This window comes from Mobula hypostoma, chromosome 8, assembly GCF_963921235.1.
Source record: "Mobula hypostoma chromosome 8, sMobHyp1.1, whole genome shotgun sequence".
Lineage (NCBI taxonomy): Eukaryota > Metazoa > Chordata > Chondrichthyes > Myliobatiformes > Myliobatidae > Mobula > Mobula hypostoma.
This window is the reverse complement of record NC_086104.1, coordinates 160,088,385-160,116,282: the sequence shown is the minus strand read 5'-3', so window position 1 is coordinate 160,116,282 and position 27,898 is coordinate 160,088,385. Positions and strand designations below refer to the sequence as shown.

General features: G+C 44.7%; 1 protein-coding gene across 1 annotated transcript in view; it reads right to left on the bottom strand.

Moving 5' to 3' along the window:
- gfra2b (GDNF family receptor alpha 2b) overlaps positions 1 to 27,898 on the bottom strand; it is a 401,770-nt gene that overhangs the window by 348,127 nt on the left and 25,745 nt on the right. Inside the window, exon 2 of the mRNA XM_063057239.1 lies at positions 22,281 to 22,580. Within this exon, the coding sequence (XP_062913309.1) occupies positions 22,281 to 22,580 (300 nt within the window). The remainder of the gene's footprint in view (positions 1 to 22,280; positions 22,581 to 27,898) is intronic.

Below are 27,898 nucleotides of genomic sequence, written 5' to 3'. Positions count from 1 at the left end.
CAGTAGAGTTTTACCCCTTCCTGTTTCTAACTTCCACCCACACTGACTCAGTACACCTCCGTGACTTCCTCCCTTTTGCAGCCGTGATTCTATCCCTGATTCGTAATGCCACGCCCTCACCTCTTTTGCCACCCTCCCTGTCCCTTTTAAAACACCTAAAGCCCGGCACACTCAGCAGACATTCCTACCCCAAGTTCATCCACCTTGTTCATGATACTCCTTGCATTAAGATAGACACATCTCAAGCAATCAGGCTGAGTGCATCTTTGCTGTATCATCTGCCTATCCTTCCTCAGAAACTCCCCACAAGCAGTCACTACTTGTGTGCCAACCGCCCCATCCTCTGCCACTTCACTTTGGTTACCACCCCCTACATATCTAGTTTATCCCCTCCCCAACAGCATTAGCAAACCTCCCTCCCAGGATATTAGTTCCCCTCCAGTTCAGGTGCAACGTGTCCCACTTGTACAGATCACTCCTTACTCAGAAAATGTTCCGATAATCCAAGAACATGAAACCCTGCCTTCTGCACCATCTCCTCAGCCACTCATTCATCTGTGCTATCTTCCTGTCCTGGCACGGGGAGTAATCCGGAGATGACCACCTTGGTGGTCCAGCTCTTCAGCCTCCTTCCTAACTCCCTAAACTTACTGCGCAGAACCTCTACCCCTCTCCTGCCCATGCCATTGGTACCAACATGTACTATGACCTCTAGCTGCTCTCCCTCTGCTTCAAGAATATTCTGCAACTGATCAGAGACATCCTGGACTCTAGCACCCGGGAGGCAACACATTGTCCTGGCATCTCTTTTGCTACTGCAGAATCTCTTATTTGTCCCCCTGACTGTGACTATAGCTCCACCTGACTTCACCCTACCCTTCTGAGACTCGGGGCTGACCACAGTGCTATTGGTCTGGCTGCTGCTGCCTTGCCCAGATAGATCATCCCCCCTCAGCAGTATCACCCATCTGCTCCCTGAACTCTGCACTATGGATGCAATCAGCTGCTCAAAAGTTTTATCTATCAATTGCTTGCTTCCTGGGTGATCCTTAGTTCCTTAGTTCATCCAGCTCCAGCTCCTTCATGTGTTCTTTCATGAGCTGGAGTTGGCTGCACGTCCCGCAGGAGTAGTCATCAGGGAGACCATCAGGTTCCATGAATTCCCACATCCTACAGGAGAAACACTCCACTGCCATACCTGCCATCCTGCCTGCAACGGTACAATGGGCAACCAACACCAAATCAGCAATAACAAAAGGAAAAACCTACTCCTTACCTGTTTCTTTGGCCTCAGCCTCTTATCATCAAAGCCACTAAGTTCCCACTCTGACTTTAGCCCCCCCACCAACGATGGCCGCTCTACTAGACCCTATCTCTCTCTTATGGTTTGAAGAATAAGACAAACCCCCATGCAAGGAGAAAGAACTCACTGCATTTGGGGGTGCTCCACTTGCCTTCCGCTATCACCCTGACGCTTCCTGCGCCTGCGTACTGGCTGCTGTTTTTAAGAGAAACCACGACACAAGGAGAAAGAACTCAGAGTGTATGGTTCTGAGAGGCAAGCAGTCCAGGGATGAACTTAAAGCTCAAGTTGGCTAAATCACGAAGGATTTACCAACCCAGCTTTCACTGACAAGTGATGCACCAGCGAGCAGCAAAGCGTTAGAGGGAGAAGATGTCAGCAGAAGTCAGGATCCCAAGAGAAGGTTCAGAGAATGAGGAAGAACATGGACTAGATGGGCTGAGGGGCTTGCAATGCTGTAGTATTCCATGACTGGATGACCCTGCCTCTGGGTGTGTGAGGTTTTGAGGGGTGACAGAACCAAGCAAGGACCACCTTGTAGACGTGTTCTCTCTGGAAGCCCCCCGCCCCCGGGAGCCCATGGTGGACAATGATTTTGGCAACTATTCTCCTGTCAGTTGTCTTTCTCTAGATTTTAAAAAAATTAAATCTAATTTGATAAATGTGAATAATTTCTCATTCTGAAGGGATTTTTTTTTTCCTGGTGTTTCCAGTACTCCAGTAACGTTTGAGGGGAACGTACTGAAATCAACAGGTTGTGTGGTGTCTGGAGACTCCTACTGAAGACTCCTTGGGCTGGGAGTTACATACAACAATAAGGCATTGGAGAGGCCATTCAGCCCATCAATGTTGATCTGCCAATCTCCGTGTGCATTTACACCATCCATAACTTTCCATTTTCTATACCATCTAAAAAAACTCAAATCCCACTAAACTGCCTGTTTCCACTACCTGATCCTGGTGATCTGTTCAAGTTTAATTGTCAATCAACTATTCATGGATATAGCCAAACAAAACAGCATTACACCGGGGCCAAGAGCCATATACAGCACAAGGCACATATATTATACATTAGCAGTAAGCATACAGTCACAATAAAAAATATAATATAGCACAAGTCCCTGAGTGTCATGTCCTGCAGATTGTTGGTGTATGGATGTTCTTGGCCAGAACAAGCCACAACTATTCCTGAATTGCACTTCTGAGCGCAGGGCAGATGTGCCTAACTCCACAAAAAATATTCACTTCTGCCTTCAGCATTACTAAAATTGATTCTTATGAGACTGGGGGCCACCGTAGTGTGACGCTATTATAGCTCAGGGCGTTGGAGTTTGGAGTTCAATCATGATGCCATCTGTAAGGAATCTCTATGCATCCCTTCTGTAGAATGTGTGTGCTTCCTCCCAAGGTCCGCAGACGCATCAGGTAGGTTAATTGGTCCCGTCGTTAGGTTAGGGTTAAATCGGGTCTGCCAAGGGTTGCTGGGGCAGTGCTGTCTGAAGGGCCAGGAAGGCTGTTAATTAAAATAAGTAAATAATTCAGTTTTCAGGAAGAACCGTGAGCAAGGCACTAATGTCATCTTCATTAGGATAACTGAATGGAACAGGCATCAGAATGGAGTTTGTTTTCACTGACATTTATCATAACATTTGGTCTTTTGTAGCCGCAGTACACAAAATAACATAAATTACAGAAATAAATATATAGTGGAAAAAAGGGAATAATGAGGAAGTGTACGTGGGTTCACGGACTGTTCAGAAATCTGACGGCAGAGGGGAAGAAGCTGTTCCTGAGTCCCTGAGTGTGCATCTCCTTCCTGATGGTAGCAATGAGAAGAGGGCATGTCCTGGGTGGTGGGAGCTCTCAGTAACAGATACCAACAACTTGTGGCACCACCACTGGAAGTTGTCCCTGATGGCGGGGAGGGTTGTGCCTGTGATGGAACTGGCTGAGTTTACAACCCTCCGCAGCGTCCTTCAATCCTGCGAACTGGGGCTCCATACCCAGTTACGATGCAACAGTCAGAATACTTGGTAGCCAGAGAAACATTGCACATGTCAGACTACTGTGAACTGATTTAGAAACGTGTGCAAGATCAGTTAATGCTTCATTAAGAGCTTCTGGCTGTGTGATACCTGTGTCTGTGTCGTGAAAACGGAGAGCGGTGAGTGTGTGGAATGACCTTCTGGGGGTGGTGGCAAGGCCACAGGACCATAAGACATTGGAGCAGAATGACGCCATTCAGCTCATCGAGTCTGCTCTGCTATTCCATCATAGCTGCTTCCTGATCCCACCCAAACCCAATCACCTGCCTTCTCACCATAACCTCTGATGCCCTGACCAATCAGGAAACTATCAATTTTTGCTTTAAATATACCCATGGTTTTGGCCTCCACAGCTGTCCGGGGCAGAGCATGCCACAGATTCACTACTCCCTGGATAAAATAAAATTCCTCTGTTCTTAAAAGATTGCCCCTAGTTTTGGACACCCCACCATGGGAAATATCCTCTCCACATCCACCCTATCTAGTCCTTTCAACATTCAAGTAGGTTTCAATGAGATCCCCCTGCATTTCAGTGAGTACAGGCCCAAATCTGCCAAACGTTCCTGATATGTTAACATCTTTGTTCCCACAATCATCCTCATGAACCTCCTCTGGATTCTCTCTAATGACAACACAATCTTTCTGAGCTATGGGGCCCAAAACTGTTGACAATATTCCAAGTGCAGTCTGACCAGTGTCTTATAAAGCCTCAGCATTATCTCCTTGTTTTTTATATTTTATTCCCCTTGAAATAAATTCCAACATTGCATTTGCCTTCTTTAGCAAAAACTCAACCTGTGAATTAACCTTCTGGGAGTCTCGCATGAGGACTCCTAAGTCCCTCTGCACCTCTGATGTTTGAACCCTCTCCTCATTTAGATAATAGTCTGCACTATTGTTCCTTTTATCAAAATGTATTATCATACATTTCCCAACACTGTATTCCATCTGCCACTTTTTTGCCCATTCTTCCAATTTGTCTAAGTCCCGCTGCAATCGTCTTACTTCCTCAGCACTACCTACTCCTCCAAGTATCTTCGTATCATCTGCAACCTTTGCCACAAAGCCGTCAATTCCATTATCTAAATCATTGACAAACAATGTGAAAATTAACGGTCCCAATACTGACCCCTGAGGAACACCACTAGTCAATGACAGCCAACCAGAAAAGGCTCCCTTTATTCCCAATGGCTGCCTCCTGTCTGTCAGCCATTCCTCTCTCCATGGCAATATCTTTTCTGTAATGCCATGGGATTTTATCTTGTTAAGCACCCTCGTGTGGCACCTTATCAAATGCCTTCTGAAAATCCAAGTAAATGACATCCACTGCCTCTCCTTTCTCCACCCTACTTTTTATGTTCTCGAAGAGCTCTAACAGATTTGTCAAGCAAGATTTCCCTTTCCAGAAACTATGCTGACTTTGACTTATTTTATCATTAGTCTCCAAGTACCTCGAAACCCCATCCTTAATAATGGACTCCAACACTTTCCGAACCACTGCAGTTAGGCTAACTGGCCTATAATTTCCTTTCAACCAACACATATAAAAGTTGCTGGTGAACGCAGCAGGCCAGGCAGCATCTCCCTCTGTCCCTCTCACTATAATTTCCTTTCTTTTGCTTTCTTCCTTTCTTAAAGAGTGGAGTGACAGTTGTGATTTTCCATTCCTCTGGAACCATGCTGGAAGCAAGTGATTCTTGAAAGATCATGAACCAATGCATCTGCTACACCTTCAGCAACCTCTTTCAGAACTCTGGTAGAGGCAGATACATTAGAAACATTTAAGAAACTCTTAGATAAGTACATAGATGATCAAAAAATGAATGACTAGGAGGGAAGGGTTAGATTGATCTTGGAGTTAGTTAAAAGACCAGTACAAGGTTGGGGGTGGAAGGGCCTATACAGTTCTATGTTGATCTTCTCTATGCATTTATTGTTGTGCTTACATTCCTGGCATCTTAAACAAGGAAATTATAGTCACCACCAAAGCAACAAGTCTCAAGCAGTGTGTGCAGGTTCCTTGCAGGGAGAATGGAGTCACATCTTCTGATCAAAGGACGTTACTGGTGTGATCAGCAGCTGAGAATCTTCTCTGCAGGAGCCACTTCAGACTTTCTAAACACCGAGGACTGTAGACTGCAGAATGTGTCCGTTCCTCTAAGACATAATTGTGAATTGTGTTGCATCAATTCTCCAGAGAGATTGGGCATATTCAATCTCTGAGACTGACATCAGCGTGAGTGGGAGGGAGGCACCGGAACAAATACAATGGACTTCACAACCAAGGCTGTCTGAAATTTGTCCTTCATGGTGTTTCATGTCCTGTCTCTATAGTGGTTTACCCTTGCAAATTCTTTGGCATTTGAAGACCTTTTAATAAGATTTATTGACGGCACATAATGACACATTGGGGAACCTTCAAAAGTATATATCTGGTGAGTGGTAAACAAATTCTCAACAAGGTTCTGAAACCACAACCTGAAGTCCAAGTGCAGTCACTCCCTTCCTGTGTAACTAATATCTCAACTCCTGATGAACCAGCAGCAGTGAAAGAGAGTTCCTTCTGGTTACCCCATCAGGATCTGTCAACTCTGTATGGGACAGAATTAGGCTCCTGCTGTCCTATCAAATTCTGAAACAATGACATTCATTTATTTAGTGATACAGCACGGAGTAGGCCTTCTGGTCCTTCGAACCACACCCACCCCCCCCCCCCCCAGCAACGCCCGACATACCTGATTAACCCTAATCTAATCATGGGACAATTTACAGTGACCAATTAAACTACACGGTACGTATTTGGTCTATGAGAGGAAACCGGATGACCCAAGGAGTCCCAGGCATTCCACCGAGAGAACATGCAGAGACTCTTTACAGAACAGTGCCGGAAATTGAACTCCAAACCCTGGAATGCCCCAAGCTGTAATAGTGTCACTAAATGCTACACTGCCACAGTGGCCCTGTTAACATTCATTGAATATTGTCAGGTTTGGTTAATAATGTACTTCAGAAACAAAATGAAGGCTCAAGCAATGAGGGATTCCGTGGGACCCAGTCACTCTAGTCCAGGACTCCTCGGTTAATGGTAGGGGTCCATGGTATTAAAATGGTTGCAAACCCCTGCTCTAGTCAGTGAGGATGTCAAGCCAGAGTGTGTTACATAGGACGAACCACCACGGCATGTGCAAAACACGGCCAACATTCTTGCAGGACACTGACTGTTCAGACAAAAGCCAAAGAGCTGTGGGCATAATTGTGCGGAGTTCCTCTCTCTGTTTCCCTGGGACAAAGGCCTCTTTTAAACCCCCCTCAGGCAGCCCCGTAGGGAATCCACGTAATCCCAGATGCTCACAATTAGACGAAACTCTAGATGAGGTTAAGTAGAGGTCACTGAATATCATATTTTAAGAACTCCCCAGCTTGCTCTGGAGTCTGTAGAGGTAATGAATGGGGCAGTCAGTTTACTCTGTACGTAGTTATGAGGGTTTGGTGTGTAACCAGGTGACCACTGAACATCATTTTTTACTGTTAAAGTGCACTTACGTGTTCATTGGTAGTGCTAAAATAGCTGCCTGTGCTTTTAAGAGAAAACGGCAATGTTATTATGCATGTTTGAAAGAAGAGTTACAACGTTCTGGAGAGAACATGGAGTGCTGGTCATATGGTGAGGAAAGGTGGAATAATATTTGATAATATCCATGTACATTCATTTATACTTGTTTGTCAATCTAGAATATCAGTAATTGGACATGTTTTACATGTGGATGCTTTAGATTTTCGCGAGTAAGGCATTGGCGCTGGATAGCGTGGTTGTGCGAAGTTCCTTATCGTCTTAGTAGGTTGAGGTGTCTGGGGTGTCAGGGAGGGGTAGCACCTCTGATGGGGGAACATGTCGCGTCCTTTTCAGGGCGGTTAGTCCACCTTTGGTCCCCACCTGGCACTCAACTCTCACCTGTGGCTCCCTGTAGCTGTTTGCACGCGACAGTGGCCATACCCCGGGCAACGGCTTCGACAAGCCGGCTAAACCAGGTGAGGGTAGCCGACGGGTCTCAAACCCTCGGTGTGATAGGGAGTTATCTATCCCAGCATGTGAAGACAGACTCCAGCGGATCGAGCGGAAGAGACCTATGGAAGGTCCAACGGTCAAGAAGGCGGTCTCTGCAAGCGTCGTGGAACGTGTAGAGCAGGACAAGACACAGAAGACGTCCTGGTCATCCACTGCGCCTAGTCCCATCTCCAGCCATCTAGACTCTGTCTTGCCACTGGATCCAGATGGGAATTGGGAAGAGAGAGTGAGGCTGACACTGCGCAACTCTCCCTCACTTAAATCCAAATCACGCGCTAGTCTTGACACCATCATAATGGTGTTGAGGTCCTCATCAACGTCAACGATGGACGAACAACAACTGCAGTGGGTTAATCTTTCCAGTAATTTAAGCTATAAGGCAATATATTGTAAAAGTTTTTGTAGAAGTTTATTTTTGTCTTTCTTTATTGTTTCATGACAGAATGTGAATGTAACAAAGTAATGTGAATATGTTACGTGACATTACGTGAGAAGTGTGAGCAAAAAGAACTTGTTTCAGAGCCTATACGTGTTTGGAAGTTAAGCACGTGTGTGCCAAAGTGAGTATAACTCTTAGTTAAGATGAGATGTATTTATTCATATTTTTGATGTTGTGTTTAATGTACAGGGTTGGTGGGATTCTAATTTTGCTTGTATTGTTTTTTTTATGAATTACCACTACTGTGTTGGTTTTGTATGGTTAGTTTTATTTATTTTCATACTGCATACGTAACTATTTGATACACAAGGGCGTAGACTGAAATTACGCTAAAAACTGTTTTTTTTTAAAGTTCATGTTGTTATTTTTATTTTGATACACTTTTTCTGCAATAAAACATCTAAAACAGATAAAGGAATTAAGAGACCCGAAGAAGTACTTGCTGTCCTGCGTGTATTTTTCCATGGCTACAAAAGGTGTCCCATCAGTGAATCTATTACATAATTAGAGTTTAAAGTGAGATAATTGTTGTCAGAGGCAGAAATAATGATTCTGAAACTTTATCCTGTGCTGATTAGCAGTCAGCTGTGTACTTGACAAAGTCCAAAGCAAGAACTGAGGATTTTCCATTCTTCTGCAAACTTCAATGCCGTAATTTTAGATCATTAATTATTACTAATTATCTCAATCACTGCGTTTCTTGCAGGAACAAAATTGCTTCTCTTTAGACTTTGAAGTATAAAAATCAGATCAAGGTGACTGAAGAACTTGGAAGGTATTGGTTCAATGTGTGTTTATGTAAGGGAGTGGGTCTGAAACACCGACTGCTGCCCAACACAAAGGCCACGTCTGGCCATACAACAGGCTCATTTTCTCTCTACATCAAGAATGCACCTGGAGGAAGGGTGGGACAGAACAAAGAGAAAAATATTACAATTTCACAGGTTCCTTCCTCGGCCAGTTGCTCTGACATACCTTCTACAGGCACTTTGCTGAAGGTGATCATATCCAGCAATAGAGGAGCAAAACCCTACATACACCATGCCCACCATGGGAGGTCAGACATCTCGGGGAATGATGTCCATTCAAGAGTGGGTTACTGGCTTCAGCTATTGCTGTTTCTCTCCCCACTGCTGCAATGTGAAAGGACTCACTTTCAAGGACTCTACAACTCATGTTCCCAGTATTATTTATTTATTAAATAGGCATCCGTTAGTCTCGTGAGACCATGGATTTGCGCCTTGGAAGGTTTCCAGGGCGCAGGCCTGGGCAAGGTTGTATGGAAGACTGGCAGTTGCCCATGCGGCAAGTCTCCCCTCTCCACGCCACCGATGTCGTCCAAGGGAAGGGCACTAGGGCCGATACAGCTTGGCACCGGTGTCGTCGCAGAGAAATGTGTGGTTAAGTGCCTTGCTCAAGGACACAACACGCTGCCTCAGCTGAGGCTCGAACTAACGACCTTCAGATCACTAGACCAACACCTTAACCAACTGGCCACGCGCCAACAACTTATTTATTACTATGAATAATATTTGTTTCTTTTTTTCTATTTGCACAGTTTGTCCTTTGCACGTTGGTTGGTTTTGCAGGTCTTTGCTTGTGTGTACTCTTTAATTGATTCTATTGTATTTCTTCATTCTACTGCGAATGCCTGCAAGAAAATAAATCTCAGGGTACTACATGGTGACATATCATATGTACTTTGATAATAAATTTACTTTGAACTTTGAGTATGTTTTGCCATCTCAGATATAGCTGCTTATGTCTACTCTGCACCTTTCTGCTATTCCGTCCCAGCTATTGCAGGTTACCCCTCGAGGCAGCCTGACGCAAAGGTTTACAGTTCTGTTCTGCAGTTCAGTCTCAACAGGGTTCCCTTCAGCTGTTTGAACCCATTAACAAACACTTATCACCATTCATCTCCCCTGGGTGTCCCTCACTACCGCAGATACTTTCTTTGTTTTTCTCCACCTACTGTCCCTCTATGCAAAAATAAGCAATCCTGTTTAATAAACATTCCTGGCTCTGATGAAGGGCTAATGATCTAAACCAGGAGTTTCCAACTTTTTATGCCATGAACCAATGCCATTAAGCAAGGGATCTGTGATCCCAGGTTGGGAACCGTTGATCTACAAAATTAACCTTTGTTCCTCTCTCCCAAGATGCTGCCTGATCTGCTCAGAAGCTCCAGCCTTTCCTGTCATTTTCACCACCTACACATACTTTGCTTTTCAATAAATCCCATATTTTGTGATGCAAGATCCCAATTGGACTGTCAGAGGACCATCAAAAGGGTCTCTACTATCCTGGGAGTTTGAAGAAACTCTCAGCTAATTCCCGCAGAGGTACGGCGAAGAGCATTCTGACTGGTTGTATCACTGCCTGGTGTGGAGGGACCACTGCGCAGGATCTCAAGAGGCTGCAGAGGACTGTAAACTCAGCCAGCTCCATCACAGGCACTGGACTTCCCACCATCGAGGATATCTTCAAAAGGCGGAGCCTCAAAAAGTAGCATCCATCACTCAGGGCCCTCACTATTGAGACATACCCTCTTCTTATTACTACCATCAGAAAGGAGGTACAGGAACCTGAAGGGACACTCAACGATTCCGAAACAGATTATTCTCCCCTTCTAACAGAGTTCTGAATGGTCCACCAATTCATTACTTCATTATTCCTTCCTTTTAGACTATTTATATATTTAGTTTTGTAATTTATAGCTATTTTGTCTTTGCAAAACAAAAGATTTCACGCCATGACATCCAGTGATAATACACCTGATTCTACCAAACAAGACAAAATCTCAGTGCATAAATATAGAGACACAGCACAAAAACAGGCCCTTTGGTCCTAGTCCATGCCAAAACCATTTAAAATGCCTACTCCCATCAACCTGCACTGGGACCATAGCCCTCCATACCCCTACTATCCATGTATCCATCCAAACTTCTCTTAAATGTTGAAATCAAGCTTGCATGCACCATTTCTACATGCAGCTCATTCCACACTCTCATGACCATCTGAGTGAAGAAGTTTCCCCTCATGTTCCCCTTAAACTTCTCAACTTTCACCCTTAAACCATGACTTGTGGTTGTAGTCCCATCCACCCTCAGTGGAAAAAGCCTGCTTGCATTTACTCTGTCTATATGCTTCATAATTTTGTATGCCTCTTTCAAATCTCTTCTCAAATCTTCTATGTTCTAACCTATTCAATCTTCACTTCTAACTTAGGTCCTCCAGACCTCCTTATAAATTTTCTCTGTACTCTTTCAACCTTGTTTATATCTTTCCTAAAAGAAGGTGACCAAAACTGCAAACAGTACTCCAAATTGGGCTCTGCGGCATTCCACTAGTCACAGGCCTCCAGTCAGAGAGGCAGCCCTCTACTACCACTCTCTGGCTTCTCCCAACAAGTCAATGTCTAATCCAACTTACTACCTCTTCCTGAATGCCAAGCAACTTCACTTTCTTGACCAGCTTCCCATGAGGGACCTTGTGAAATGTCCAGTGGACAACATCCACTGCCATTTTCTTGGTAACTTCCTCGAAAAAACTCAACAAGATTCGTTAGACATAGCCTACCACCCACAAAGCCATGATAACCATCCTTAATCAGTCCATGTCAATCCAAATACTTACACAGCATATCTGGTCCTTTAGACCTTCTACTATCTTTCCTACCACTGATGTCAGACTCACTGACCTATAGTTTCCTGGTTTATGCTTAGAGCCTTTTTAAACAGAACAACATTGGCTATCCTCCAATCCTCTAGTACCTCTCCTGTCACAAAGCATGATTTAAATATCTCTGCCAGGGCCCCAGCAATTTCTGCACTTGCTTCCCACAGGGTCAACGGGAACACCTTGTCAGGTCCTGGGGATTTGTTCACCCTGATTTGTCTCAGGATAGCAAACACCTCCTCCTCTGTAATCTGTACAAGGTCCATGAAGTTGTTGCCACTTTGCCTCACTTCTGTGTCCATCTCTGATGCATCATCAATAACTCCAAAGGACTGGAAGTCGAGTAAATACTGAAAGGCTTTTATTAGCAGGAAAAGGTGACCTCCACCATGCTGAGTATCTGCCGCTGGACTGAGGAGGAGGAGCAATGGTGCAATCACCTTTATTCAGGGGTCTGTGGGAGGAGCCACAGGAGCAATCAGCAGAGGGGCGTGTCCAGGCAGGTAACCCAGTTACAACATACATATATATATATATATATATATATAGTTTACCACATTCACCCCTCCTTTTTTTTTAAAAGAGTCCCGCGGGGTGAAGTGACTGACAATATTTACAAGAAGTATATTTACAGGTCAAGTCTATCAGGCGGTCGAGTCCGTCGCTGTGATCTACGTAGCACCGGTGGTGATTGCACCGGCGATGGTGGTTGTGCTGGCTCCGGCCTGACTTCAGGTGCCAGCACGTTGGGCGTCGGTAATCTCTCGTGTGTGTGCGTCGCGCCCGGTATGGGAGTGTCGTGTGGTGTCTGTATAGGGTTTGGGGTGCACGGTGTCTCGTAGGTACATACATCGGTGGGTACGGGGTCAATAGTCACCACGGAGTGTTCAGGGTAGGGGCCCGGTGCTCCTGCGGGCACCAGGTAGCGGATGGAGACCGTGTCCTCCCGCCCATCAGGTAAAACCACATAGGCATACTGGGGGTTCGCATGAAGTAAGTGAACCCTCTTGACCATCGGGGAGGATTTATTGCTCCTTGCATGTTTCTGGAGCAGCACTGGCCCTGGGGATGTCAGCCAAGTTGGTAGGGTGGTCCCAGTGGTCGACTTTCTGGGAAAAGAAAAGAGTCACTCATGATGGGTGGCATTGGTGGCTGTGCATAACAGGGAGTGGATGGAGTGGAGTGCCTCGGGAAGGACCTCCTGCCAGCGGGAGACCGGCAGTCCCTTTGACCTGAGGGCTAAGAGTGTGGCTTTCCACACTGTGCCATTCTCCTTCTCTACCTGTCCATTCCCCCGGGGATTATAGCTCGTGGTCCTACTGGTTGCAATTCCCCTAGCCAGTACGTATTGGCGCAGCTCGTCACTCATAAACGAGGACCCTCTGTCACTGTGGATATAGCATGGGTATCCGAACAGAGTGAAGAGCTTGCGCAGGGCTTTTATAACTGACGTGGTTGTGGTGTCGGGGCAGGGGATAGCGAAGGGGAACCGCGAGTACTTGTCGATAACGTTAAGAAAGTACACATTGCGGTCGGTGGAGGGAAGGGGGCCCTTAAAGTCAACATTCAGTCGCTCAAAGGGGCGGGTGGCCTTGATGAGTGGTGCCTTTTCGGGTCGGTAGAAGTGCGGTTTGCACTCTGTGCAGACTTGGCAGTCCCTGGTCATCATCCTGATCTCCTCAAGGGAGTAAGGCAGGTTCTGGGCTTTCACGAAGTGGAAAAGCCGGGTGACCCCCGGGTGGCAAAGGTCTACATGTAGGGCGTATAGCCGGTCGATCTGCGCGCTGGCACATGTTCCCCGGGATAGGGCATCGGAGGGCTCGTTGAGCTTCCCAGGCCTGTACATGATGTCATAGTTGAAGGTGGAGAGTTCGATTCCCTGCCTCAGAATTTTATCATTTTTGATTTTGCCCCACTGTTGGTTACTAAACATGAATGCAACTGAGCACTGGTCAGTCAGCAGGGTGAACTTTTTGCCGGCAAGATAGTGCCTCCAGTGCCTAATAGCTTCCACTATGGCCTGGGCCTCTTTCTCCACCGCGGAGTGCCGAAGTTCAGGGCCTTGAAGAGTACGGGAGAAGAACGCCACTGGTCTTCCCGCCTGGTTGAGGGTAGCAGCCATTGCAAAGTTGGAGGCGTCACTCTCTACTTGGAAGGGAATGGCCTCGTCCACCACATGCATTGCTGCTTTGGCAATGTCCCCTTTATGCGGCTGAAGGCCGCGCGGGCCTCGGCTGAGAGGGGGAATGTGGTGGACTTGACCAGGGGGCGGACCTTGTCTGCGTAGTTAGAGACCCATTGGGCGTAATATGAAAAGAAGCCCAGGCACCCTTTGAGGTGAATTCAACTCCCCTCAAACTTCTGATGTCCAAACTGGTCGCTGGTCAGAGCTCAACTTCAGTGGTGTGAGGTCAGAGTTCATGAAGACAACAGGTTTGGATTGTCCTTCACCTTCAATTCCTGCCTGCTTACACCTGGTCAGAAGTGGAATCTGATAGACTCCTGGCAAGGTGTGCTGCCTCCAAGTGCCGAATAGGCATCAGGCAGTTACCCTTCACAATCATTTTCAAGGTTAATGAATGATTTTTAAATGTTAAAATGCCAACAAATATTTCAGTAAATTTACTCATGTGCACTTAGCCTTCTCCAGAGGATCCCTTTGAAATACCACAAAGTTAAGAGGGGACATTAACTGTAACTGGTCCAGAAGCACTGCTCCTACTGCCGTGTTGTGGTGAGACCAGCAGCGGACCAGACTGCTGTGCCACCCTCCGACCTCCGCTCTCTGTGGAGTCAAATAATGGCTGACATAATGAGACATCAATCTCAGAGGCAGTCAGACCTCTCCGAGACTTTCCTCAAGACGTTGTAAAGCTCTTTACAGCGCTTGAACCAATCTTTCATGATTGTGATGTAGGAAGTATATGTTGTTTGTCCCCATACTGAAGATGAGGTGGATTTAATGTATGCAATCTCAATCAGTAAACAGTTTCCAACACCAAAGCGTCAAGCCCTGTGTGTAATCGTGATCTGGCAGTGACAATGCTGCTGTGTCCTTTCCTCCATAGATAATCAGAATTCTTTTCTGACAAAGAATCAATATCAGTGACATAATCAAAACTGTAAAATATTAACTCAAGTTGACTACCTTCTTCTAGACATAATCACAAATTGTCCTATTGATATCGTTTTGAGTTGCATTACTAACAGTAAGCACATTATTATCTGGTTTTAAAAATACTATTGAATTTCAAACCTTTGTTCATTAAAGCCTTTCTTCACATTAAGACACTGGTCCTCCTGTGTGTGACATCACCAGAAAGTGAACCAGTTCAAGAGTTCTACTCTGTGATAAGACTTCTTGGCAAATGTTAAGAGGGAAGGCATGATCATTGAGATTTGTATTTGGTTTTGTATTTTGCCAATGGCTAATAGTAATTAGTAATAGCACCCACATTCACTCTTGCCCCTCGACACTCTTGAATTTCAGGCATACTGTGAGGGTCCTCCATACACCATCTGATACATAAGGACCAATGCACAAGATTGGAAAGAGCTGCAGGGGATTAGAAACTCAGCCAGGTCCTTCATGGGCACCAACTTCCCTGGCATCAAGGGCATCTTCAAAAGGCAATGGCTCAAATAAAAAAGGCAGCATCTATCAGGGACCCCCACCATCCAGGACATGCTTCCTTCTCATTAATACCATAAAGGGGGGAGCCACCAGAGGCTGAAGACTCTTACTTCCCATTGGCCAAACATTTTAATTCTGATTCCCATTCCAACATGCTGGTCCATGGCCTCTTGCGCCAAAATGAGGCACCTTCTGGGTGGAGGAGCAACACCTTATGTTCCACCTGGGTCGCCTCCAACCTCTGATGGCAGGAATATCGATTTCTCCTTCCGGTAAACAAATTCCCCCCCTCCACCTCTATTCCCCACTCTGACCTTTTACCTCTTCTCTCCTGCTAGTCACCTCACCCTGGGTCCCCTCTTCCTTCCCTTTCTCCTTTGGTTCTCTCTCCTCTCTTATCAGATTCCTTCTTCTCCAGCCCTTGACCTTCCCACCCACCTGGCTTCACCCACCACCTGCTAGCAATCCTCCTTCCCCTCCTCCCACCTTTTTATTTGGGTGTAACCCCCCTTCCTTTCCAGTCCTGAAGAAGGGTCTCAACCGACTGTTTGTTCGTTTCTAAAGATGCCACCTGACTTGCTAAGTTCCTCCAGCATTTTGGGTGTTGCACTAACTCAATGCTTTAGCAACAGTTTCTTTTCCACCACGAGACGTCTGTGAGTTCCATGAACATTGCTTCATTATTTTGCTCTCTTTTTGCACAATACATGTTAAATTTACAGTGTACTTTATGTCCAGCACTTCAAAACAACAGATTTTACAACATAGGTCAGTGATAATAAACCGAATTCTGGCTGTTACAGATGGAGCTGTCACAAAGTACGCCAGCCTATTTAAAGTCTACAATTCCATCCTACACGTCAGACATCCTCTGGCTCTGAGGGTGACATAATTAAAAACAGAAAATGCTAGTGACACACAGCAGGTCAGGAAGTAGCTGTATGAAAAAAGGATCAATTAATGATTTAGTGTGGTCAAGGACATGGAATGTTAGCTCTATACGTATGGGGGCAGATGTTTTAAATCTCATTATCATTACCGACAAGGCCCATTCCTTGACCACATCAAGAAGGTGTTGCCTCTCACTCAATGTTCCAGCATTCAGTACGTTTACTTCAGATTTCCAGCATCCACCGTGTTGGTCCATGGCCAGGGTAATGGGAACCCTCGGTATCTAGTAGCTTGGTGGCTATTGATCAGGACGGCACCGATTGTGGAGTTGGAACTGCCATTTTCTCACAACAACTGGAATCGTTTACAGCACTGCAGACTGAATGGCCTGCTTCCGATTTGATTGTCTGACTGTGGAAAATGGCAATGAGCTACTGTACTCAAAGAGATGATGATCTACCTCAAGACCATCTGCTCACTGGGCCACCTCAGGAACTGAGAATTACCACACTGGGATGGGACTGTTGTTTGACCCTGCACCACCCCAAATAAGGATAGTATGTTCTTCCCCAATATTTCCTTAGCTTCATTAGATTGATGGTGCCTTCAGAAATATTACAGATTCTCCAACAATTAACAAATCATTTCCTGTCAGGATCTGCTAACATACTTCAAATTTTTAAACACAAGATGTGAAAGAAGTGTACATTGAAGGCTTCCCAATCCCATTCTGAACTATTTGTAATTGTGATTATGTAATTAAAATATTAAAACACTGTAATTGTGATATGATATGATATATTTGTTCACAGACTGCTCTACTGCCACTTTGAAGCCAAACTCGGGATGGAGAACCAACATCTCATTCTAGCTGGGTGGCCTCTAACAATGATGGCTGCACTTCGTGGTGGTTTTGTTCTTAAGAACCATGAGACACAGGAACAGAATTAGGCCACAAGGTCCATCAGGTCTCTGCTGTCATTCTATCCCTCACAACCTCATTCTCCTGTCTTCTCCCCATAACCTTTGATGCCCTAACTAATCAGGAACCTATCAACCTCCACTTTAAATATACCAAATAACTTGGTCTGTACAGACGTCCACAGCAATGAATTCCACAAAATCACCACGCTTTGGTTAAAGAAGTTCCTCCACATCTCTGTTCCAAATAGACATCCCTCAATTCTGAGGCTGTGCCCTCTGTACTCGACTCACCCACTACAGGGAACATCCTCTCCACATGCACTCTATCTAGGCCGTTCAATATTTAGTAGGTTTCAATGAGATTCCCACTTATTCTTTGAAATTCCAGCAAGTATAGGCCCAGACCCATCAAATACTCTGTATACATTAACCATTTCATTCCCTGGATTATTCTTGTGAACCTCCTCCGGACTCTCTCCAACACCTGCACATCTTTTCTCAGATAAGAGACCTAAAACTGCTCACAATAATCCAGCTGAATTCATACTGCAATTTGAGAGGGAGAAGCATAACTCACATGTATCTGTATTGCAATGGAATAAATGGAATTACAGAGGCAAGGGAAAGGAGCTTGCCCAGCTGGATTGGAGGAGGATACTGGCAGGGATGATGGCAATAGTTCACAAGGTGCAGGATGGCTATGTCTCACAAAAGTAGTTCTCAAATGGCAAGGGTAGGCAATGTGGCTGACAAGGGAAGGACAGTATAAAACCCAAAGAGAGGGCATGTAATAGAACAAAAATAGTGGAAAGTTGGAGGATTGGAAAGCTCTTAAACACCAACAGAAGTCAACTAAAAAAGTCATAAAGAAGGAAAAGATGGAATAAGAAGATAAACTAGACATCAATATTAAAAAGGATACTAAGAGCTTCTGCAGATGCAAAAGTGCAGAAGAGGGGCAAGATGAAGGATAATCCAAAGAGCTTCTACAGATATATTAAGAGCAAAAGGATAGTAAGGGATAAAATTGGTCCTCTTGAAGATCAGAGTGGTCGACTATGTATGGAACCAAAAGAAATGGGGGAGATCTTAAATAGTTTTTTTGCATCTGTATTCACTAAGAAAACTGGCATGGAGTCAATAGAAACATAGAAACATAGAAAATAGGTGCAGGAGTAGGCCATTCAGCCCTTCGAGCCTGCACCACCATTCAGTATGATCATGGCCAATCATCCAACTCAGAACCCTGTACCTGCCTTCTCTCCATACCCCCTGGTCCCTTTAGCCACAAGGGCTATATCTAACTCCCTCTTAAATATAGCCAGTGAACTGGCCTCAACTGTTTCCTGTGGCAGAGCATTCCACAGATTCACCACTCTCTGTGTGAAGAAGTTTTTCCTCATCTCGGTCCTAAAAGGCTTCCCATTTATCCTCAAACTGTGACCCCTCGTTCTGGACTTCCCCAACATCGGGAACAATCTTCCTACATCTAGTCTGTCCAATCCCTTTAGAATTTTATACGTTTCAATAAGATCCCCCCTCAATCTTCTAAATTCTAGAGAGTATAAGCCTAGTCGATCCAGTCTTTCATCATATGAAAGTCCTGCCATCCCAGGAATCAATCTGGTGAACCTTCTTTGTACTCCCTCTATGGCAAGAATGTCTTTCCTCAGATTAGGGGACCAAAACTGCACACAATACTCCAGGTGTGGTCTCACCAAGGCCTTGTACAACTGCCGTAGTACCTCCCTGCTCCTGTACTCGAATGCTCTTGCTATGAATGCCAGCATACCATTCGCCTTTTTCATCGCCTAAAATAAGGCAAACAAGTAGTGAGGTCCTGGAACCTACACAAATTGAAGAGGAGGAGGTGCTTGCTATCTTGAGGCAAATCAGAGTAGATAAATCTCCAGGACCTGACAGGGTATTCCCTCAGACCTTGAAGGAGACTAGTGTTGAAATTGCAGGGGCCCTGGCAGATATATTTAAAATGTCGGTATCCACGGGTGAAGTGCCAGAGGATTGGGGAATGGCTCATGTTGTTCCCTTGTTTAAAAAAGGCTCAAAAAGTAATCCGGGAAATTATAGTCCGGTAAGTTTGACATCGGTAGTAGATAAATTATTGGAAGGAGTACTAAGAGATAGGATCTATAAGTATTTGGATAGACAGGGACTTATTAGGGAAAGTCAACATGGCTTTGTGCGTGGTAGATTATGTTTAACAAATCTATTAGAGTTTTTCGAGGAGGTTACCAGGAAAGTAGATGAAGAGAAGACAGTGGATATTGTCTACATGGACCTCAGTAAGGCCTTTGACAAGGTCCCGCATGGGAGGTTAGTTAGGAAGATTCAGTCGCTAGGTATACATGGAGAGGTGGTAAATTGGATTATACATTGGCTCAATGGAAGAAGCTAGAGAGTGGTAGTGGAGGATTGCTTCTCTGACTGGAGGCCTGCGACTAGTGGTGTGCCACAGGGATCAGTGCTGGGTTCATTGTTATTTGTCATCTATATCAATGATCTGGATGATAATGTGATAAATTGGATCAGCAAATTTGCTGATGATACAAAGATTGGAGGAGTAGTGGACAGTGAGGAAAGCTTTCAAAGCTTGCAGAGGGATTTGGACCAGCTGGAAAAATGGGCTGAAAAATGGCAGATGGAGTTTAATACAGACAAGTATGAGGTATTGCACTTTGGAAGGACAAACCAAGGTAGAACATACAGGGTAAATGGTAAGGCACTGAGGAGTGCAGTAGAACAGAGGGATCTGGGAATACAGATACAAAATTCCCTAAAAGTGGTGTCACAGGTGGATAGGGTCGTAAAGAGAGCTTTTGGTACATTGGCCTTTATAAATCTAAGTATTGAGTATAGGAATTGGAATGTCATGGTGAGGTTATATAAGACATTGGTGAGACCGAATTTGGAGTACTGTGTTCAGTTTTGGTCACCAAATTACAGGAAGGATATAAATAAGGTTGAAAGAGTGCAGGGAAGGTTTACAAGGATGTTGCCAGGACTTGAGAAACTCAGTTACAGAGAAAGGTTGAATAGGTTGGGACTTTATTCCCTGGAGCGTAGAAGAATGAGGGGAGATTTGATAGAGGTATATAAAATTATGATGGGTATAGATAGAGTGAATGCAAGCAGGCCTTTTCCACTGAGGCTATGGGAGGAAAAAAACCGGAGGACATGGGTTAAGGGTGAAGGGGGAAAAGTTTAAAGGGAACATTAGTGGGGGCTTCTTCACACAGAGAGTGGTAGGAGTGTGGAATGAGCTGCCAGATAAAGTGGTAAATGTGGACTCACTTTTATCATTTAAGAAAAACTTGGACAGGTACATGGATGAGAGGTATATGGAGGGATATGGTCCAGGTGCAGGTCAGTGGGACTAGGCAGAAAAATGGTTCGGCACAGCCAAGAACGGCCAAAAGGCCTGTTTCTGTGCTGTAATGTTTCTGTAATTTCTAACAGTAGATATCAGACCACTGGAAAATTATGCTGAAGAAGTAGTCACAGGGAACAAGGAAATGGTGGACGAACTGGATAGGTATTTGCATCAGTGTTCACTGGGGAAGACACTGGCCTCATTCAGAACCCTAGCTGGTAGTCCATCTGGTCCACATAACTTATCTACCTTCAGATCTTTCAGCTTCCCAAGTCCCTTTTCCTTAGTAATAGCAACTGTACTCACTCCTGTCCCCTGACACACACTAATTTCTGGCATACTGCTATTGTCTTCCACAGTGAAGACTGACACAAAATACTTAAGTTCATCTGCCATTTCTTTGTTCCCATTACTACCCCTCCAGCATCATTTTCCAGCAGACAGATATCTACTCTCATTCTCTCTTTTACTCTTTAACTTTTAGTATTTTCTTTGATATTATTGGCTAGATTACCTTCCCAAACTGCAGGAAGAATTCTATCATATTATGATCACTGTCTCCAACGGGTTCCTTTACCTTAAGCTCCCTATTCAAATCTGGTTCATTACACAGCACCCAACCCAGAATTATCTTTCCCCTAGTGGGCTCAATCTCAAGCTTCTCTAAAAATCTGCAGTTGAGGCATTTGCGGCAATTCATCTAAGAGGCAACTGATCTGTCGATGATGCGGTTAACATTAGTCTGGACTTCACTCAGCTACAACTAACATCATTCTGAACAACCATCAGAAGGGCAAGAAAAGTCATTGGCTGCGGTTTGCCATTACTGCATGTGTCCAAGACAAAGAAGTTGGCAGGCAAAATCATTGTGGACACTACCGCCCAGCAAAATGCTTTTACCAAAGCTCCATTTGGAAAGTACTAGAGGGCTATTAAAACAAAAAAAAACCTTCCCCTGGGCAGTTAATCTGATCAACCATTCTAGTTAGCCCCGACCGACACTATCCATCACCCGCATCACTGCACTGCAAGCACTGAATTACTTTTTATGATACTGCTCACATTGTAAACAGATGGTGGTATTTATGTAATTATGCACATTTTATTCCATATCAGTGCTTCTAACTTTATTTTTATATAATTCTTTATTCTGTATAATCGTTGAAAGTTGCAGTTTCTTTGTTGTGTGTCATGCCAGCACAACACAGCAAATTTTTAATACACGCAAGTACAGTCAGTGGCCACTTTATTAAGCATAGGAGTGTATCTAATAAAGTGGCCACTGACTGTACGTTCGTGCTCTTCTCCTGTATCCAACTCAAGGTTCGACTGTCGTGTGTTCAGAGATGCTCTTCTGCCCATCACTGTTGTAACGTGTGGTTATTTGAGTTACTGTCGCCTTCCTGTCAGTTTGAACCAGTCTGGACATTCTCCTCTGACATCTTTCATTAACAAGGCATTTTTACCCACTGGATGTGTGTGTTTTTTTTTCGCACCATTCTCTGTAAACTCTAGAGACTGTTGTGCATGAAACTCCCACGGGATCAGCAGTTTCTGAGATCCACAAACTACCCCTTATGGCACCAACAATCATTCCACAGTCAAAGTCACTTGCATCATATTTCTTCCCTATTCTGATGTTTGGTCTGAACAACAACTGAACTTCTTGACTATGTCTGCATACTTTTACGCATTGAGTTGCTGCTACACGGTTGGCTGATTAGATATTTGCATTAACGAGGTGTACAGGAGTACCTGATAAAGTATTTATTGTGCATATATGGTGAATAAAGCTGATCCTTGATGGATTTAAAGAACCCTGGAAACAATGCATTTGAACCCTCAACCCCCCTCCCACCCCACCATATCCCGAGTGATAGCAGGGTGATATGAGCAGACACCTTACCCTGAAATTGGCTCTGGTGAATGCTCCAGTAGATGGCCAGGCACTGCTTTTCCTTCTTCATTGCTCGCTTGCAGCGACATTCAAACAGCGTACTTTGCTGCAGAGCCACCACCGCAGCAACGCACTCATTCTTGATCTCAGGACCGAACAGCATAGCAGCCTTGCCCGCCAGGCACTGGCGCAGGGTGCGGTAGCGGCTGCTGCAGCTTGGTTTGGCGGCACACTGCTCATTGGCCCTTACACAGTCCACTCTCCAACCTCCTGGCAGGACGGGGTCCCCGACAGAGTGAAGCACCTCATCTGGATGGAGGAGGAGATGATGTTAGTAGAGGGCACAGTTGTGTCAAAAAGCAAAACCATCATTGGAGGATATTCAACCCGGATGACACCACTATTCCATCAGCTAACACCACGTTTCTGCCATTTACAAGGATGCTTCCAGCATTTGAGGACCTGAGTTATGGAGAAAGGTTGAGTAGGTTGTGACTTATCCCTGAAGTGTAGGAGAATGAGGGGAGATTTGATAGAGGTGTACAAAATTTTGAGGGGTATAGATAGGTTAAATGCAAGCAAGCTTTTTCCACTGAGGTTGGGTGAGACTAGACTTTGATTTCAAGGCTTAAGGATGAAAGGTGAAATGTTGAAGATGTACCTGAGGGGTACTTCTTCACTTAGAGACACAAAATACTCTGTCGACGCTGGGGTCTGGAGAGACTGTGGAATGAATGGTGGATATGAGCTCGATTTCAACATTTAAGAGAGGGGCATGGAGGGCTATGGTCTGGGTGCGAGTCGATGGGATAGGGCTCAATAATAGTTCAGGATGCCACAAAGGGCCTGGTTCTGTGTTGAATGTCCTCTCCATCAACATTATATTCAAAAAGGACCAGCATTTTTGTGAAGCAGAGTTCCAAAGGTCTATTGTAGGTACTCGTGAAAGCCTGACTCTAATAGTTAGTACATGCCCCCTAGTTTTGTACTCCTCTGTGAGTAGAATAAGTTACTCGCCACCTCTCCCCATTACCCAGCATCTGCCTTAACATTACACTGCAAATACAATCAGGGAGGAGGTACAGGAGCCTGAAGCACCACACCGAACAGCTTCTTCCCATCTGCTGTCAGATTTCTGAACAGTCCATGAACCCAGGAACATTGTTATTCTTATTTTTGGTTACACAATTTATTTTGTAATTTATAGTAATTTTATGTCTTTGCACTGTACTGCTGCCAGAAAACAAATTTCACTTTATCTGATTCTGATAGCACAGAAACTCACCAGCCGCTTCTTTTCTCTCACCCAAATCCATCAATGGACTCTCACCTCCTTCCTCCTACAACCCCCTTCAATGTATTTACTCTAGCCACTCCTTCTCCTCGTAAGTTCCCCTTTCCTGAAATCCCTTTTGGATTCTGTATGTAATGGGTTGGTGGCTTCCACATCTCCCTTTCCTGAATTCCCTTTTGGTTTGTGTGTCTTGGATTGACGGCCTCCTATTATTCTCTTCTCCTTAAATAGAAACTTCCATCTGTGTCCATCTGCCCCCACCTGCTCCACCTGTTTTGGGGTGGTGGGTGTCTCTGGGACACACTGCAGGGCCGGTGGTGGGAGTGAATATTGATATTTCAGAGGATTATGGACAGGCACACAATCAGACAGGGAACAAATTGGATTTCATTCACATGGTCAACATTGAGGGTGGTGGAATGGAGATATGTCTCTACCAAAGGAAGTGTAAGGCACTCCTTCTCCCCCGTTAACCTGCAGATCACATTTGTGCAAGGTGTAGCACCTGCTTAGGGTCCCCCAGTCAGGGTCACACGAGCAGCTGGTGGATGGTTGTCCGAGCAGCTGGGACGTATCACAAAATATCCATAGAAAATAAAGCCTGCCCCAGCCGAAAGGTCAATGATTCAATAAAGAACGAAGTACTGCCAGGCAGACAATCTCTGAAGAGTATCGATAATGGCTTTGGTCACTTGTCTTGTACAGACACTGCCCAGAAGGCAATGGCAAACCATTCCTGCAGAAGAATTTGCCAAGAACAATCATGGTGATGGAAAGTCCATGATCACTCATCATACAACACAGTACACGATGATGGTGATAGTCAGTGTGGATATTGTGGACTGAATGGCCTGTTACTTTCCTATGAGGTACTGTTGTATGTTACAAGATCATGGCTGATCAAATTTCACTCCCAGTTCTGTGCTCCCTTCTGCTCTCCAGAACACTGTGAACACACAACAATAGAGCAAAGTACAGGCCTTTCAGCAGACATTTTAACTTACTCCAACATCAATCTAACCCTTTCCTTCCATATAGCCCTCCATTTTCCCGTCATTCAAGTGCCCATCCAAGAATCTCTTTAATGTCTCCAATATATCTGCCACCAGCACCCCTGGCAGCACATTCCACCCGCCCACCACACTCTATCAAAAACCTACCTTTGACATCCCCCCTATACATTCCTCCAATCACCTTCAAATTCTATGCCCCTTATCTAATACACCCCTCACCCTCCTCAATTCCAAAGAGAAAAGCCCTAGCTCATCAAACAATCCCCATAAGATGTTCCCTTATCCAGGCATCATCCTGGTAAATCTCCTCTGCACCCTCTCTAAGACTTCACATACTTCCTATAGTGAGGTGACCAGATTGGAACACAATGCTCCAAGTGTGGTCTAACGAGTGTTTTATAGAGTTGCAACATTACCTCACAGCTTGTGAACTTAATTCCCCAACTATTGAAGGCCAACACACCTTCTTAACCACCCTATCAAATTTAATAGCATTTTGCTCATGTGATTTTATAGAATTTATCTTCAATTCTGTCAAAAATAATTGTGTTTCTATTATTTCTAGATTCTCCCATAAGAAATATTCTCCAAACCCATCTTGTCTCGTGAATCAATCATTCCAATTACTAAAGACTCTGTTTCCCAGGGTAGGGAGCTTAAGGTAAAGGAACCATTAGGGAAGGTGATCATAATATAATAGAATACACCCTGCAGTTTTAGAGAAGGCAGCCAAGGTCAGATGCTTCAGTATTAAGACCATAAGACATAGGAGCAGAATTAGGCCAGTGGTTCCCAACCTCCGGGCCGCGGACCGATACATCGCTGCGAAGCATGCAGGGGTGCACCCAGCACATCTTTAAGAAAAAAGCCGAAATAAACATGCTAATTAATTAGGTGCCGCCCGGCATGTAAATATCGGCCCAGATCAGAGGTGATTGCCGATTGCGTCGCCTCTGATCTGGGCCGACATTTACGTGCCGGGTGGCTCCTAATTAATTAGCTTGTTTATTTTGGCTTTTTTCTTAAAGATGTGCTGGGTGTGTTCCGGCCACCGCTGTACCGCTGCATTCTTTGCGGCGATGTATCGGCCCGCAGCCCGGAGGTTGGGGACCACTGAATTAGGCCATTCAGCCGATTAAGTCTGCTCCATCACTCCATCATGGCTGATCCCCGATCCACTCAATCCCATACACCTACCTTATCACCATAATCTTTGATGTCCTGACCGATCAGGAAATGATCAACTTCCACCTTAAATATACACACGGACTTGACCTTAATCATAGCCTGTGGCAGAGCATTCCACAGATTCACTACTCTCTGACTAAAAGAAATTCCTCCGTTCCTCTGTTCTAAAGAGTTGCACCTCAAATCTGAGCCTGTGCTCTCCAGTTCTGAATGCCCCCATTATAGGGAACATCATCTTCACATCCACCCTCTCTAGTCCTTTCAAGATTTGGTAGGTTTCAATGAAATCCCCCTGCATTCTTTAAATTCCAGTGCATATAGGCCCAAAGCTGCCAAACGCTCCTAATATGTTAACCCCATTCATACCCAGAATCATTCTTGTGAACCTCCTCTGAACTCTCTCCAATGACAACACATCTTTTTCTGAGATACGGGATCCAAAACTCTTGACAATACTCCAAGTGTGGCCTGACCAGTATCTTATAAAGGCTCACCATTATCTCTTTGCTTTTATATTCTATTCCCCTTGAAATAAATGCCAACATTGCACTTGCCTTCTTTACCACAAACTCAACCTGTAAATTAACCTTCCGGGAGTCTTGCATGAGGATTCCCTTTACACTTCTGATAACTTAATTTTCTCCCCATTTAGATAATAGTCTGCACCATTGTTCCTTTTACCAAAATGCATCATCATACATTTCCCAACACTGTATTCCATCTGTCACTTTTTTGCCCATTCTTCCAGTTTGTCTAAATCCTGCTGCAATCGCATTGCTTCCTCAGCACTACCTACCCCTCCACTTCATATTATCTATAGCTTTGCCACAAAGCCATCAATTCCATATTCTAATTCATTGACAAACAATGTGAAAAGTAGCGGTCCCAATAGACACCCCTGAGGAACATCACCAGTCACCAACAGCCAACCAGAAAAGGCCCCTTTATTCCCACTCACTGCCTCCTGCCTGTCAGCCATTCTGCTATCCGTGCCAGTAGCTTTCCTGTAATGTCATGGGACTTTATCTTGTTAAGCAGCCTCATGTGTGGCACTTTATCAAACGCCTTCTGAAAGTCCAAGTAAAAGACATCCATTGCCTCTCCTTTGTCCACCCTACTATTACTTCCTCGAAGAACTCTAACAGATTTGTCAGGCAAGATTTCCCTTCACAGAAACCATGCTGACTTTGACTTATTTTATGATTAGTCTCTAAGTACCTTGAAACCTCATCCTTAATAATAGACTTCAACACTTTCCCAACCACTTAAGTTAGGATAACTGACCTGTAATTTCCTTTCTTTCGCCTTCCTCCCTTCTTAAAGAGTGGAGTGACATTTGTAATTTTCTAGATCTCCGGGACCATGACAGAATCAAGTGATTCTTGAAAGATCATGACCAGTGCATCTGTTATCTCTTCTACAACCTCTCTCAGGACTCTGGGATGTAGTCCGTCTGGCCCAGGTGACTTATCCACCTTAAGACCTTTGAGTTTGCCTAACACTTTTTCCTTTGTAATAACAACAGCACTCACTTCTGTTCCCTGACACTCACAGACCTCTGGCACACTGCTAGTGTCTTCCACAGTGAAGACTGAAGCAAATACCCATAAAGTTCATCTGCCATTTCTTTGTCCCCCATTACTACCTCACCAGCATCATTTTCCAGTCGTCCAATATCAACTCTCACCTCCCTTTTACACTTCAGATAACTGAAAAAACTTTTGTAATATTGCTTTATATTATTGGCTAGTCTGCCCTCATATTTCATCTTTTCCCTGCTTATAACTTTTTTAGTAGCCTTTTCTTGGATGTTAAAAACTTCCCAATCATCCAACTTCCCACTCACTTTTGCTACTTTATATGCCCTTTCCTTGGCTTTTATGCAGTCCTTAACTTCCTTCGTCAGCCACAGTTACCTACCCCTGCCATTTGAGAACCTCTTCCTCTGTGGGACATATCTATCCTGCACCTTGTGAACTACTTCCAGGATCTTTAGCCATCACTGCCTCCTAAGGGTTCCTTTACATTAAGCTCCCTAATAAGATCTGCATTGTTATACAACACCCAATCTATCTAAAAAGCCATCTTGTAGGTGAGGTCAAGATAGGTTCTAGACAAGAGGAGAAAGTTTA